Here is a 16,875-nt window from a genome sequence, read left to right on the forward strand (position 1 = left end):
TCTCTAGAAGTCCATTTCATCCAGGTTTTCAACGGTTTTGAATGCAGTTGTGCAAATTAGTACCTTGTTATTTCATCTCTAATATTATGTTTTTCTCTCCATTGTGAAGATTGTTTTAAGAATCAGCTCTTAGACTTACCAGTTTCACTCATCTCTGATTTCTAATTAAGTTCTACTATTGTCTGTATTCATTCCTTTCTTCGGATTCAATTTAATGTTATTTTTCTCACTTCTTAAGCTTGAGGGCTGTTCTCTATACTTTAAATCAGGAAACTGTAAAAGTATTTTATTTACCTTCTTGACTTTAAAAGTAGATTATGTATGTTTTGAGAGTTGCATATATCTAAGTAAAAAAAAAACAATTTTGTAAGGGCATTGCAGACATCTTTTTCCTAAGCATGTAGTAGTTTAAATGTAGGTATATTTCTATTTCAGTTTTTTATAAGTTCTCTTGCCAGGCTAAAATTGAGCATAAATGGAAAGAAAAGAGGTATATTTTATATGAAAACTCTTTTAGGGAAAAAATAAGTCCTTGTGTGAAAGTATTTTTTCTTAATATCTTCCTGATTTGGAAATTCATTAATTGATTGGGATATTGTTTAAGATTTTATTTATTTATTTGACAGAGAGAGAGATCACAAGTAGGCAGAGAGGCAGGCAGAGAGGCAGGCAGAGAGAGAGGGGGCAGCAGGTTCCCTGCTGAGCGAAGAGGTTGATGTGGGGCTCAATCCCAGGATCCTGAGGCCATGACCTGAGGTGAAGGCAGAGGCTTAACCCACTGAGCCACCCAGGCGCCCTGACTGGGATATTATTATAAAAATGTAGAATCAGAATAGAATTGAAATTCTCAAAATTAAAATTCGTGTGCTAATGTTGACTAAATTTGGAAGTAGTTAAGGAACCACTGTATGAAAGATGAATCATGGACATTAAAAGTAACTCATATGATATTAACATGATAAAAACGTACCTCTCATATCTAAGCCAGATTCAAAGTGCTCTTGGTATAAGAATTTACAATATGAAAAATATAAATATCACTAGAGAAGAGTGTATAGATAATTACAAGTTGAAAATAGCTCCTGGAAGTTATCATTAAACTGAGCCAAACCAAGTCTCCACTTTCACCTGCCCAAACCCCCGCAGAACTAGCGGAAGATGTTGTGGGAGTAGAAAGATCATAGTTTGTTGAGTTTCTGAATTTTGAAAGACGTTCTACTGTGTACCTTGGTTATCTCAATTACATCTCAAATGTGACATGCCCAAATTGAAAATAATCTTTTTTTCAATCAGGAACTATCTGTCTTCCTTTTTTTTTTCTACTTGTTAGAATTATGGGATATGGGTAGGAGATCACCTTTATCCCTCTTCCCAAGTCTTCACCCTTAAATAGTAACCACATCTTGTTCATTCTACTCCAATTATCTCTCAAATCTGTCCTCTCATTTCTATCCTTGATACTAGTTCCTAAGTGTGGGCCTCTTTTTTCCCTTAATCATTCCAATGACACTTTTACAGGTCTTCCTTCCTCTAGTTTCTTTTCATTCCAAAATATTTTCTATATAATTTTAATGAAAGTCCTATAATGTATTTGCTTTAAATTTTTTCTAAATATGTTTGCCTAGATGGCAAACATCTTCATGGCCTGGCCTGTATTTCTCCAGCTTTATATTCCACTGCTGTCCCACATGCATTCAATGCTTTAATTGTATTAAATACCTGAAGTTCCTTGAAGTGCTCTGTGTCGGTTAGGACTCTGTGCTTTATCCCACTGCCTCCTGCCTCTTCCTTGATAGCCCTGATTCAATTATTCCCAACTTCTTATTTTCAAAGTGCTGAAGTTACTTCCATCTCAAAAACAAACTACCACTGTCTCCTTTTCAGTCTACTTCCTTGAAACAGTTAGTTGTTTACCTCCTGCTCACCTTTTTGCCCTTCCTACTACTCTAAAAAACACCAACTGACAAAAGCTGCCAGTAAAATCACAATGTCCAAATCTAATGAACTAGTCTAGGTGTGCACCTTAGTTGACATTTCAAACAGCATTCAACACTGTTAACTACTTCTGCTTATCCCAAAACAAACAAACCTACTTATTTTTCTGTGCTTTGTAGAACACATGGAAAATATGTGAGTTAAAAGATAAAATCATCAGTATCACTTAACCATAACCATCATTAACATTTTACTTATTTCCTTCAAGTCTCTTCTTCTATATACTTATAAACATGGAAAATTGGGATATTATAAATATATATTTTGGGTTTTTAAGCATCTTCCCTTGGCATTAAACAGATCTTCTGGGAACAATTATAATCATCACATAATGTGTTATAGATGCACCATATTTTATTGAGCCTTCTGCTACTGTTGACATTCAGCTAATTTTCAATTTTCATTAATGTATTTAGGTCTCAGATTCTTATTTCTTAGTGGGAGATTCCAAGAAGGGAAAGGACTAGGTTCAGGATATGAAGTTATATTCATGATATAGATTGCCTAATTACTTACAGGAAAGGCAATTTACATTTCCATAGTAACATAAGAGTATCCAAAATTTATTATTCTCTTGCTAACATTGTATTTTTTAAAAAATCCTTTCAGTTTGATAGGTTCAAATGGAATCTCTTGGCCTTGATTTGTCCTTCTGATTGGTACTGAGATTATACATTCATCAGTCTTTTCTCCTTACCTTACCCTGCTAGTTCTCTTACTTCAGAATATTCCTTTTCGTTCTCCTTCTCAGGCTTTTATTTTTTAAAATTTTTTAAAAAAATATTTTATTTATTCATTTGACAGACAGAGATCACAAGTAGGCAGAGAGGCAGGCAGAGAGGAGGGGGAAGCAGGCTCCCTACTGAGCAGAGAGCCCGAAGCTGAGCTTGATCCCAGGACCCTGAGATCATGACCTGAGCCGAAGGCAGAGGCTTTAACCCACTGAGCCACCCAGGCGCCCCTCTCAGGCCTTTTTCTATTCCGTGGTATTTCGTCCTCAGCCCCTTGAATGTCCCACAGGCATCTCAAACTCAGTTATACTCAAAATTAAACTCATCCTAAGCTTACTTCAATTTCTAGGTAATGATATCATCAACCACCCAGGCACCCTAGTCAGAAACCTGAGTCTTTTAAGATGACTCTCTCCTCTCACCCGCACATCAGTCACTAAGTTTTTCTAACCCACATGTTAAATCTCTCAAATATGTCCACATCTCTCTATCTCCACAGCTACTACTCTCATCCAAGCCTTGGTTACTGAAATACTCATCACTGATCTCCCCGCCTTGTCACCCTGCTTCCAGAACGATCTTTTTCTTTAAGATTTATTTATTTGAGGGACGCCTGGGTGGCTCAGTTGGTTAAGCAGCTGCCTTCGGCTCAGGTCATGATCCCAGCGTCCTGGGATCGAGTCCCACATCGGGCTCCTTGCTCGGCAGGGAGCCTGCTTCTCCCTCTGCCTCTGCCTACCACTCTGTCTGCCTGTGCTCGCTCTCTCTCTCTCTAACAAATAAATAAATTAAAAAAAATTATTTGAGAGGGGGAGAGAGAGAGAGAAAAAGAGCACGACAGACAGGATGAATGGGGGGCGGGGTGGGCAGAGGGAGAGAGAGAATTCTAAGCAGACTCCCCACTGAGCATGGAGCCCCTCCAGTCTTGATCTCAAGACCCTGAGACCATGACCTGAGGTGAAACAAAGAGTCAGTCACTCAACAACTGAGCAACCCAGAAGCCCCCAGAGTGATCTTTCTAAAATGTATATCTGGAGCACCTGGGTAGCTCAGTCAGTTAAGTGACTCTTAATCTCAGCTCAAGACTTGATCTCACGGTTTTGAGTTCAAGATCCACTGGGCCCAGCATGGAGCCTCCTTAAAAAAATAATGAAAATAAGATGCAAATCAGATTGTGTTACTCCCTGGACTCTACATCCCCATCCAACTTTATCCCTTGCCTTACCATCTGTTCCCTTCTCTCTAGCCATATGGAACAACCAGAATTCCCCACTGCCTCTAAACTCTTTCTGCCAAGAGTATGCCTCTTTTGTCTTGTGAACTCCTACAATAATAAGGGAACCCATCCAAGTAACATCCCATCATTTCCCTCTCCTTTAGGCACTGATTATACTTTATATAGAGCTATGTTATGACACATTACAATTTCATAATTTTTTTAAAAAGATTTTTATTTGAGAGAGCACGAGCTGGAGGGGAGGGGCAAAAGGAGAGGGAAAGCAGGCTCCCCACTGAGTAGGGAGCCCCATGCAGGGATCAGTTCCAGGACACGACCTGAGCCGAAGGCAGACGCTTAACCAACTGAGCCACCCAGGTGCCCCTGAATGATAGCGATTATAAAATTCCTTTTAATCTTCTCCCACCATCTAATTATCACCAAATTCTGTAATCTCAGTCTATCTGGTATCTCTGTTACCAGATCCTCCTTCATTTCCCATTTCTAAGGTTGACAAAATTATTTTAATTGCATCCTGAGACTTGGGTGCTTCTCCAAACCAGGCCATCTTCACTAGAGCTGACAGTTATTTTTCTGAAACACATCTAGTTTTGTTACCTAATTACTTAAAAAAACAACTCCGATGACTACCCATTTTGATTGTAGATGGCTACTTCCTCAAAACATGGAAAGCTTGTCTATTGAGAGTTAAAGGAATGCACAGTGGAAGGAGACACAATTCTCACTAAATCCAGGATTTTGACTATTGAAACACTATAGCATAGTATTTCCCAACTTTAAGAATCCAACTCCAGTCTCTTCTTTAGCTCTATCGCCTGTAATTCTTCCTCCTCATCCTCAATACACATCTGTTACCATTCTTTAACACACTGTTGTGTCTAGTATGCCCTATCACCAAGCAAATTCTTACTCATCCTTGAAAGCCAGCATCTGGTTACTTGGTAGCTCCAAGAGATGTTATAAAGGGGTTTTAGACTGTTTTCATAATCTTTATCAGTCCTCCAAAGCAAGCCAAATCAAAATAAAAAGTTTTTTTTTCTTGGTATGGACAATTGGACGTTTTGTAACTTCATATGAACTATGTATAAAAGCATCTTTTAAGGACATTTCTATTTTTATTTATCTATAACATAGAATCAAAGTAAAACCAAAGTACTTTCTATACAAGTACTCTTCAAGCTAAGTCCCCTGGCCTACACTTCCAACTAGACTGCAGCCATTAAGCCCTTTATAGAAATTCTGAAGGAGTCACAGAGTATTAGTTACTCTAAGAAGCTTTCTCTAATCTTCTCTTCCTGACAAGCTGTTTGTAGCTGCTTCTTCTGGGCTCACACATCTCTGACCATATACAACTGTTATCTTACCAAACAAGAGTATAGTGTGTTATTTCTCTTTTAGTTTCTTCCACTAGGGTAGCTAATCCAGGGTAAGGACTCTATTATCAGTTTCCTCATGTGTAAAATAAAGATGATAAGAAGACGATTCTCATATAATTATTATGAGAATTAATGTTAGTGTATATTTAAGGCACTTAGCACAGTGTCTAGCATATAATAGGAGCTAAATAAATGTTAGCAATTATTTTTCCCTTTGTGTTTGTTAAATCATGAAGTACTAGACCGAAGAGTCCCACAGCAAACAGGCTGGCAGATGCACAAAAAGCATAAGAAAACACACATGTCCTGAAATTACCTAAGAGATCACTACTTAAGCAAAATGCCTTCCCTATTACCTAATTTGCAGATGTGACATGAAACTGAATGGCTTTTTAATGTCTAGTATTTGAAGAACAAAGTTTTTAAGACCTTAGAACTGGGAAAGAAGTCTCATTTATAAAGCAACAAATTTCTGAGCTATTTATTAAAAAGAACACATAAAACAATTTCACATTTGGAAAAAAGGAAATAACACAATGTCTTGGGAATTTGCACTCTTTCTGACTATCATACATTACTTCTTTATATCATGAATCACCTATAAATATACTTGCTCTCAAGCTTTATGATAAAAATCAAATGAGCATGTTGTATGGTAGATATAACATCAAATTAAAATTAAGAAATATTAGATTGTAGCCCACGAATTAGTTGTGGGACCTTAGACAATCTTTCAATTCCTATGGGCTTCAGAGTTCTTTGGAATTTGAAGGGATTAGATTAATCTCTAAGTTCCCACCCGGCTTGAAAATACAATGTTCTTACAATGCTATATTTTAACCTCTTACATGGTTTTCCCCCACACTAGAAACTGAACACTCTTTTTTTTGAGTGGAGAACAGGAATCAAACCTTATTTATCTTTGTACCTCCGTGCGTAGAACAAATGCCTGTTTCTTGATGGAATGAATGAGTGCCCCCTACAGAGCTTCTAGTTTAAAAAGGCTTGGCTTTGGGGCACCTGGGTGGCTCAGTTGGTTAAACAACTGTTTTTGGCTCAGTGCATGATCCCAGGGTCCTGGAATCAAGACCCACATCTGGCTCCTTGCTCAGCGGGGCACCTGCTTCTCCCCCTCCCTCAACCTGCTACTCCGCCTGCTGTGCTCTCTCTGTCAAAAAAAAAAGAAAAGAATATATAGTAAAAAAGAAAAACACTTGGCAAATTTATGGTGTAACAGGTTAGTGGCTAAAAATAATTGTTATTATATAAAAATAAAAAATGATTGCACATTAATGTGATTGTAGCTATTCAAAATACAGATTCACTCTACTGTTAATTTGTTGAAAACCGTTATTTTATTCATTTATTTATTATTTATTTATTTGTCAGAGAGAGAGAGAGAGAGAGACAGCAAGAGAGGGAACACAAGCAGGGGGAGTATAAGAGGGAGAAGCAGGCTTCCAGGCGAGCCGGGAGTCTGATGCAGGGCTTGATCCCAGGACCCTGAGATCATGACCTAGGCAAAGGCAGACCCCCAACGACTGAGCCACCCAGGTGCCCCATGAAAACCATCATTTTAGAAAAGGAATTCCAAACCAAAAGGTTTCCTTACTTTTGACATATTTTAGAGAAATTATGTTAGTTACACAGCTTTGAGAGAGGCTAATTCTACTAAATTTTATCATCCTAAGAGCAATGTCCACATATATGAAGTAGGTATCCAAGTGTTCACTCTCCAGTACCATTTTGTAGAAGAGATTTTCTTTGTCTTGCTACCAAAATTATAGACTGAAAGACAATGTGATCCAGGAAATAAGGAACCAGATTATACAGACACATGGAAAAAGCAAACATACATGCATGTGTGTGCACATACACACACAGTTTAACTTAGTAACTCAAATGACTCATGTACCCATTTTAAAATTAATATTTAGTGCAGGCTTATTGCTGGAATAGTTCCAAAATATCTCTAATATGGGATGGAAAATGAAGAGCGATTAACTAACTATATAAAGTCTGTATAGGTGAAACAAATGGACAAGGGCAGATGCCTCTCTTTGGATATGTCCCAAAAAAGATAGTTACGAGGGATTCCATTTTTTGTTTTAGTAGCAATGTGACTGAAATTTGAAGTGCATTTACTTCACAATTTCCTGGACCTGCACTGTTGGGAAAGTGAAAGTTTCTTCTAATACTCAGTTATCAGGCTCAATCACACTGAGTTTGAATGTTACTCACTGATTAACTCTACATAAAATGACACAAGCACAGTAAGTCTTTTATTGTTAAATTACTGTTATTATATGCAGAGCAAAAAGTAAAGGGACTGATCTACTTGTGCATTCACATTTTAAATCCTTGAATTATAAACAAGTGAACAAATGATCAGTTAGGAAAGGAAAACTGTAGGGTTTCTTTGTAAGTCTACTAATTCCTCTAATAATTAATAAAACATGCTCAAAAATTTTAGAAAAACTTTTTTCTACATATGATATATTAATAAACAAATTATGTTTACCTCAACAAATTGGAAAGACTCCCTCAATATTAAGGACAGTCTATCTCTGGCTAATGCAATAATTATTTGGATATAATATAAGCATCAAAAAATAAAGTGGTGGCATAGTTCAAAATTTTCCAAAGTGTTAATACTCTTAATGCTGAGTTTCCAGTTCCAGAATTGTCCATTCCCCTTGGGGTGAACAATCTTCAGAGGAAAAACTAGCCATGGTGATGCTTGCTGAGGAATCATCAAGGGGAGAGGTTAGTTCACTCCATCTGTTCAAAGTGTCAACATGTGCTTTACCCTGAGGTTTTGAGCTGTCTCGTGCTAAAAGTAGTGTCTGCTTGATTAGATACTGTGCTAAATTTAAGTCTTCAGGAACAGAATTCGTAATATTTAAGTTTGAATCCTGTTCAGAGAGCAGTTGCTTTAATAGTGTCCAATCTTGTTCTGCAAAGTGCTGATCATCTTCAAAATCCATGTCTGTAACATGTGTTTCTGATTCCATTTTCTGCTCAAATGCTTCTATTACATCCATCTCATATATTGGAGAGAGGGTTTTTGAAGGCCGATGGTCATACATGTAGGTTTGTGCCAGTGTGTCACAATCATCTATGTCTCCTGAAATAATTCATAATACTACACAATGTAAAAATTGCTCATGTTGGTACCCCTCAGAGTTTTGTAGAACAATATTAAAACAATGTAACAGTTATAGTCCAAAAAAAAAAACAGAATGGAAAAAATAACACTTATACAAAATTGACAAGATTATTGAGGCATTTCTTTTTCTATATTAAAAAAAAAAACAATCGAAGGATGTTTAGCAGCAAAATCAACATAGGCAACTAACAATAATTCTCCATACTTTAATTTGAAAATGTGTGATACAGAAAACAAAAATTATTTAAACATAAACATAGAATGTGCACATGTATCTAATTCACCCTAATATGAACTTAAAAGAGAAAAAAAGACATGGTTATTTTATGGTGATTTTTAAGTTAAGTCAGTTCCAAAAGGGGAATAAATACATTTTCTCTAAAGCCTTATTTGTATATTGCACATGCAAAAGAGGATGCAAGCAAGGACAAACAAAAAATACAACTTTAAAGAGCTCCCTATTGTTGTGATTTTGCTGAACAGTGTCTTTCTTAGTTCTGATATACAATAGCTACGCAGTCAGCCACTATTGCATATTTTAAATGTGGGTCATTAGTTCAAATTACTTTAATAAGGAAGACAAACACACAAAACAATTAGACAGGAAATCATCTATACATATGAAATAAGCCTGGGCTTTTTTCATATATTATCATTACTTCTAAATATAATCTCTTTTAGGAAATTTATCTTTTTACTTGAAAATTTTAGAATTATAGTGATCCTCAAAGTCTTAATCTCTGTAAAATGTATATAAATTGTAATAATTAATCTAGTTAAAATAGTTCAGTGCTTTTAGTTATATTATTATAGTTATTGCACAGCCCTCTTAGATATATACTAGCAGTCCATAAATCATATCCAATGTATAATAAAATTTCTAATAGTTAAGAATTCTATGTTAAATTAGACATAAATAACTAAGTAATAGCAAACTAAGTTTTTCTCTTTATTCTTTCATGTAAAATCTCTTAATAGATTAGCTCTAATAATAACCAAAATTTTGCTTAGATCTTAACTCTGCACTAGGATTTTAAGTGAACAATAAAGATTAACTAGCTAGTTTTCATATTATTAAGAAATTTAAGTTTTCATTTGAAATTTGTATCTGTTGCTTAATTATTCTAACTAAAATATAACATTTGGGGCTACTTACAACTTTAAAATCTATAAACTCATTTTCTTACGGATTTAGCATTTCTATTTCTGTACATTACCTGCAGATAAAGCAATATTAGCTTTTTGGGTAGCTGTAGAATGGTTCTCTTTCACTTGACCTTCCTGAGGCAGAAGTTGACTCCGACAGGAGTCCAGAAATTTTGTAGAGCTGTTCTTTGGTATGTCAGAATTGGGTTCTCTCTGATGAAGCTCCAAATGACACGGTCTTTCTTGAGATTTTATATCATTATCTGAGAGCTTGCTCCGTTGCAGAAAGTCATTATCTACCTTGCTTCCACTGTTTACTTTATCTTCTGGAAGAAGCTGTCTGCCTCCTTTGAACAGGACATCTACTGTGAACTTTTTTCCTGTGGCTGAAGCACTCTGTTTATCTTTTCTTGATGAGTCAATGCTACTGGGACCCAAGAGAGAGCTTTCGTTTTTATATACACTATTGCCTTTATCTTGTTTACATTCTAAAATACTACCTTCACTTCCTTGTGTGTACGTGGAATAGCAGGTCCTTCCATGATGTTCATGAGAAATGCCATCAAAAACATCAGAAGGTGAAAGAGAATCTACAGAAGGCTGAAAGGGAGTATGGGCTTCCCCTTCATCAGATCCTAGTTCTTCACATTCATCTACTGAAAGTAAGACTGATCTTTTAAATTTTTTAGTTGCAGAAAACTCGTGACTTTCATTTTCTGTTGCATCTTCAAAAGCCAAATTAATTATTCCCTGAAACTGCTGAGGAACTGAGTTAGATGTACACAAATTTTCTCCAGCATTTTCAGCTTCAGATCTTTCATCTTCTGTTTCATCTGCAGAGGAAGAAACTTGATCTAGTTCTTGAGCAAACTGGACACTGCCTCGTCGAATATTTTCTTTTTCCCTAGGGTGAACTACTGTAGATCGAGACCAAATTTCTGGCCGTTTCCTAGGAATTTCATCATCACTTGTTGAATTAACTTGGAAAAGATCATTACTACTTTGCTTCTTCATTTTCACCTCAATTCTTAAGTTACTATCATATATTTTTAATTCTTCAGGAGTACTAGTATCACTGCTACTTCTTCCAAGAAAATCATGGCACAGCATAGTGCCACATTTAGAAATACCTCTGTCATTTGACCCATCATCATCCTGAGACCCTCCAGCATCATAGTCTTCAGATCTGGGCTTTATGTCATCAGAGGATGTGGTAGCGCTGCCAGTGTCAGATTCAGGGCTTTCTCTCTGATGCAGACCACTGGTACTCAAATTCCAGTGGCTCATAAAGGGAATTTCTGGAGTTTCATGGCTCTCCGGAGTTTCTGTTGTTTCCATATCTTTAGGAGAATTTTTTCCCGATATTTGTTCCAAAACACAGTTGGAAGAAATATCTGAGTCTGTAGCATGTTTGATTTCACTCATAGCAGAGTCATCAGACAAGTAACTAGGAATTTTCTGTTCTTCTACATGAATTTTAGATTTTCTGTTATCTTGGACAGAATTTAAGGTACCATTTGTCCTTTCAGCAACACATGGTAGAACATCTTTGACACATTTAATGCTTAATTTTTTGTTTACATCTTGTTTCCCTCCTTGCTTCTCCCTATCTGATACTGAATGGATTTGCTCTGCATTTGCTGAATCTAAATCACAAACAGGATTAGAGTTCAAGGAGTTTTCACTGTGATTTGAAATCATGGATTTTAGGACAGTGGTGCTATAAAATTTTGGATCTGCATTATCACTCCTATCAGAAAGACAATGTATTTTAGCTGTGTTGTACTGATCTGATTCTTTGCTGGAAAATTTTGTTTCATTTTTATCTGAACAAATCCATTTTGATTCTAGTTCATGTTTTATTGATTTATCCAGATTTGAAATACTTTGGCATTCTAATACTAACTTCTCTTTCTCTTGATTGTTTAATGGCTTTTGTGGGTCAGGTTTGCATGATGACTGGAATGCTTCTCTACCACTGATTTCTGATGTGACATTAATTAGAGGTTCATGAGGCTTCTGTTCAGAAATATCATCCTTGTTATTATTATCATGTACATCATGAAACATACTTTTTTGGACAACACATGTTTCACTTTTTAAAGGTCTTTGAGAAGAAGGCTGAGTTTTCAACATAACCTGTCCAGGAAGTGTTTTCTGTTTTGACTCTTTATTACTCAAAGTTTCACTTTTCTTAGACTGATTCGTTAAGTTTTTAGGCATTGCCGCTATTTTTGCATTAACCTTAGGCAAAGATGTGTGTCCCTGCTTAACAATTTTTCTCTTAGGTGTTTGTTTATCTGCAGTTGTATTGTGGTCCAATTTTGTCACATTTTCATCAGACTTCTTTGAAGATAATGAAGATTTTACTGAATTTGGTGACTCTCCTTGAGATCCTAAGAAAAGAAAATTTAAAAATATAATGTACTTTCCAATTTGTGAATGAAATGCAGTATTTGTTTTTAAATTACTTTAGAAGAAATAAAATAAACAAGAAATGATGTACCTGTGACATGGACTATAAAAGATTAGGTGTCATGAACATGATAAAATAAAAAAATATTTTTTATTACAAATATAGGGGACTACTGCAGCATCTTAGTAAAATTATTTAAATAGGATCTTTTTTCCTCGAGAGTGTTGATCCTTACAACAGAATTGGATTTGCATAAATATACGAGGGTGGAAAAATCTGATTTTCTTATATTAGAAGAGCAGGAAGGGTCTTCCCTTTGAAGTTTTTTGGGGAAAAAAGACTGTTCCACACAGCTAAAAGGAGAATCAAGCTAAATATAAAATAGAAATGTTGAAATTACTGCAGTTATTTTCCTGTCAAACATGAACAAAACTAATTTATTTCTCATAACAAGACCATTTTTATTGCAGATCATCTGGATTAACAACTTAGATGTACAGTGGAAACTAAAAATGGTAATTGGAGGGCAAGGATTAATTTTGAGAATCTATTTGTTTACAATGGTTGAGTTCTAGAGATGATAATGAAAAGTATCCAACAGAATTGCCAAACCTCTGTAAATGTTTAATTTTTAGTTATTACTAGAACTTGAATAATTTTTCTCTAGCTTATTTTAAAATTCACTTTCAGTATTAATTAACTCAAAATTATTTTTAGGTTTTTACAAACTGCTCATAGTTAAGTGAATGCTTAATACATAAAGCAAATTAATTTTAAAATCAGTTGTTATGTCACCGGCATGTCATTATGCAATCTGATCAGTATGCTTTTCTCTCTTAGAACACGGCAAAACAACAGGCACAGCACAGAGGGAAAATTCTTCTCTACATGTCACAGTGCTCAAGACTGTACTGTACCATTACTTTTTAAAGGGCTCTAATATTAGTGCTGGTTTTGCACATGTAATTCCTATAGTTATCAATGAAACTGAAGAAACCTAGGCATAATATATAAAAGGACTAAAAATACAGATAAATTATTGACTCCCTTAATTATTTCTCACAAAAGACAATAAAAACCAAACCCACACCCTGAAATACCAAAATCCTTATCTAGGGCCGCCTGGGTTTCACTCTTGGTTTCGGCTTAGGCTCAGGTCATGTTCTCAGGACCCTGAAATCCATCCACCTGCTTCCTCCACAGCTCTGCCCTCCAGAGCCTGTTTGGGACTCTTCTTCTGACCCTCCCCCTACGTGCAGGCCTCGCGCTCTTTCAAATAAATATTTTTTAAAAATACTTATCTAAAAGTAAAAGTGTAAAGTCTTATCTCTATAGTATGACACAAATGTAAAATGAGTGAAACCCTGTTATATTCTTATTTGTTGCTAAAGTTCCACATCAGAGTTCTGCTTATTCAATTTAAACACAGAAGTAATACCCAGGACTATATCAGCTTTACCTTGAGTTTTAGCAAGATTAGATGAGGCATTTTTTGTCCTCTGTTGAGCTGTAGCACATCCACTGCCATTTCCTTTTTTCTTTAAAATTGCCTGTGGTACTGTATCACTATATCCTTTGTTAGTGACCTTCTTTAGCACACTAAGAAAAATGATTTGCATTCAGTACTGCACTCAGCAACACATGAAATTTTAAGACTCATATTACAAAATATATTTTTTTCTTAAAGAAATTAAAAATTATCTTTTTTTTCTAAAAAGAGAAAAACCTTATGTTCATAGGTCTTTAAGTTTGTAAACCAGCAGGTCAAGTATAACAAAGCAATACATATCAAATGCCACAAATGTAATATATCATTTTTCATACACTATCTTAATAAAGTTTAAAAATATTGTGTAAATAAATACATTCCCTAACAAAGAAGAAAAGATGTTTTTAAAATATTTAGCTAGAAGTTAGCACATAATTAAATTGCAGAGAAAGCTAATGTACATGTAAAATAATGAATGAAGACTTACCTGTTATTTATACTAGTTTCTTCTTGAATGCCTTTTTTATTTGAAGTTCCATTGGTAACTTTTGAAGCAGGTCGAGATTTTACTGCTGTAAATTAAGAAAAAGTCAATCATGAAACAGAACGTTGAATATGTAAAAGCCATGCATAAATTCACTGGCCAGACACTATATCCAAAAATAAATGTTAATGTGGGAAGAAGTATGTTTTCTCTCAGTTTGCATGAACACATGTAAATAAATGCCTTTTGGAATTTGAAACTAAATAAACATCCAACTACAGAATCATTTTTTTCCTAGGAACTTTAACTGTCAGGAGCTATTAAAAGTGAGGGTACTAAAACCCACCTACAGTAGAAGTTTTGATACTTTCCACACTGTTTTTCACTGTCTGTCCTGCAGAGTCACAAAAGGTCAGTTTATCACCAGAAGGCTTCTCTTCTCCTACAGATCCATTTTCTTTTGGTTCATCCAGGCATTCAGTGGAAATCAGAAATTCCATACTTGAATTGGTTGATCTGCTGGAAGCCCCTGCGATACTGAGGCATGGAGAATCTTTTCCTGTCACTTTCTTCAAAGGCTTTGCTTTGGCTTGCACATTTAAGTTTCCAGTGAGTACCTTGGGTCTGGCACCTGTAATGTGCCCTTCCTGATTTCTCACTCCTTTCTCATTTAATGAGTTTTTCTGTCCATTTGCTGACGCTGCTGCAGATCTTTCCACAGCTTGTCTAGGTGACTTGTTTGCTGACTTAGCATTATCACTGTTTTCTGTTTGGGACTTTATTACAGCTTTGGGCTTTCCAGAAACATTCCTTCCCCCAGTTTTAAGTTCTTTTGTAACCTTAGGCGCTGTTTTTGTACCACCCTTTTCCTTTAAATCATCATGTTTCAAAGTTTTATTTATAGTATTTCTACTAGTACTTGATGAATGACCAGATGCTCCTAATCCATCAGATTTCATCTTTTGCTTAGTAGAGGGATAACTCCAACAATCCTTCTTGGTATTTCCTCTCCAAGATTTGTTTTTTATAACACCAGAGTCAGAAACTTGTCTCCTTTGCTATAAAGAAGAAAAAAAATTCTTTATAACTTGACGGAAGTACTTGACTTACAATACTTTGTTTCAATAAGCAGCTTTTCAAAGAGGAGAAAGTAAAGATCACATAACAATATAGGACCACGCAAAATTTGAATCATCTTTGATCACTTGAATGTATTTTTGGTCACATTACCTTAATTGAATCTGAAATACAGCATAAAAAATTAAAAGACAATGCTATTTTAAAAAGGCATACTATTTAGCTTTGTGAAGTTATGGTAGAGATTAACACCTAAAGGCGTCAGGATGCCTTGGGTCAATGATAACAATGTCCCATGTTTTTTGAGGCCCACTCCCAGGTTCTGTGCTAAAACCCTTTTCACACATTATCTCACTTAATATTCATAACACTCCTATGAGAGGGCTCCTGTTGCTATCTCTGTTTCATAAACAAGAAACTGGGCATTAAAGCTGATGTGATTTACCAAGGTCACATGTTTGTAGGGATGGAAGTAGGACTTGAGCTCATGATTTACTGCTTTAAGCAAGCAGTCATTTATATGGTATAATTTGAGGTACGTTACAAAGATTTTCACCAAAAACTGTCTCTTCAATCCTATCCCAAATGTCTGAAATTTTATCACTAAAGATTTAATCCTTGGGGGTGGGCTCTTGGGCTGCAAGCCCCTGGGAAATGAGACAGTACATCTGAAAAGTTTGGCTTTTGGAAGAAACAAAATAGTAACACAACACTGGCAATATGGAGAAAGTGGAGGAAAAGGGATCCTAAAAACAGGTGAAGTAGGTAAAAGAGAGGAAAAGAGAAGAACACTTAAGACACTGAAGACAATGTGCCTGTATCATTTTGGTTAGAATCAACCTTGCTATGCAAGGGAACAACAACATTTTAAAAAGTGCTGGGAAGTGCAGAATAAAATTTTAAGATTATATTGCCACTCTTTATGAAATATGCCCTCCCCTTTGAAAAGCTGTATGAGACTGTAAAGGTCTAAGGAGGAGTCTATGCTGTCTTCATCCTTGTATCCCTTAACACTGTGCCCATAACATACTGGATACTCAAAAAAATGTGACGCATGTTTTCAAACCTGAGCATATACTGATATACAAATCAAGGGCTAATATTTCTGCATACAGAAAACTTCCATTTACATTAAAAATCTGTCTAAGTAACATATATGGGGGTGGGAATACACACACAAACAAAGTAATAAATAACCTGGCTGAGTTTAGGGAAAAGAGAGGTAGAGTCCTAATAAAGGAATCATTGGGTTGTCATAGCTCTACCTCTAACTGACTTAGGATAGTTAAGAAGTTATTAACCTCTCTGGGCTTCATATTATTTATTTCTAGAGGATAGAGACTGGTCCTACTCAGTGCAGTGTTCCAGGATTCTATGTAATATTTATAAAAGTTCAAATAGGTTTGGTCCTCATTTTTTGTTTTTCTTGATCAAATCTTAGCTCAAAAAAACAAACAAAAAAAAAGGGTGCCTCGGTGGCTCAGTGGGTTAAGCCTCTGCCTTTGGCTCAGGTCACAATCTCTGGGTCCTGGGATCAAGCCCCGCATAGGGCTCTCTGCCGGCGGGGAGCCTGCTTCCCACTCTGTCTCTCTCTGACTGCCTTTCTGCCTACTTGTGATCTCTGCCTGTCAAATAAATAAATAAAATCTTTTAAAAAAAAATCCTTTCTCTATTTTTAATACCTAAAACCAGGCAGACTTCTGATTTTAGACTTCTTCTCACCCTTAAAAGTGATCCTACTTAATCTACCATATC

At 35.8% G+C, this 16,875-nt stretch overlaps 1 protein-coding gene across 1 annotated transcript; it reads right to left on the bottom strand.

Moving 5' to 3' along the window:
* Positions 1-6,679: 6,679 nt before the first annotated feature.
* LOC308338037 (BTB/POZ domain-containing protein 8-like) lies at positions 6,680-15,097 on the bottom strand. Its single transcript, XM_080831592.1, has 5 exons — positions 14,390-15,097; positions 14,047-14,131; positions 13,530-13,669; positions 9,726-12,050; positions 6,680-8,466 (listed from the first exon to the last, which is right to left on the bottom strand). The coding sequence occupies exons 1-5, from the start codon at positions 15,000-15,002 to the stop codon at positions 7,997-7,999; spliced, it is 3,633 nt and encodes a 1,210-aa protein (XP_080687718.1). The 5' UTR covers positions 15,003-15,097; the 3' UTR covers positions 6,680-7,996.
* Positions 15,098-16,875: the final 1,778 nt, after the last annotated feature.

This window comes from Martes martes (genome assembly GCF_963455335.1).
Source record: "Martes martes genome assembly, contig: scaffold_362, whole genome shotgun sequence".
Taxonomy (NCBI): Eukaryota; Metazoa; Chordata; class Mammalia; order Carnivora; family Mustelidae; genus Martes; species Martes martes.

Coding starts and splice junctions, on each gene's coding strand:
- LOC308338037 (XM_080831592.1), bottom strand. CDS start 15,002: ATGAAATCTGATGGATTAGGAGCATCTGGTCATTCATCAAGTACTAGT. Junction 14,132..14,389: donor TATCAAAACTTCTACTGTAG/GTGGGTTTTAGT, acceptor CTTAATTTACAG/CAGTAAAATCTCGACCTGCT. Junction 13,670..14,046: donor GAAACTAGTATAAATAACAG/GTAAGTCTTCAT, acceptor CATTTTTCTTAG/TGTGCTAAAGAAGGTCACTA.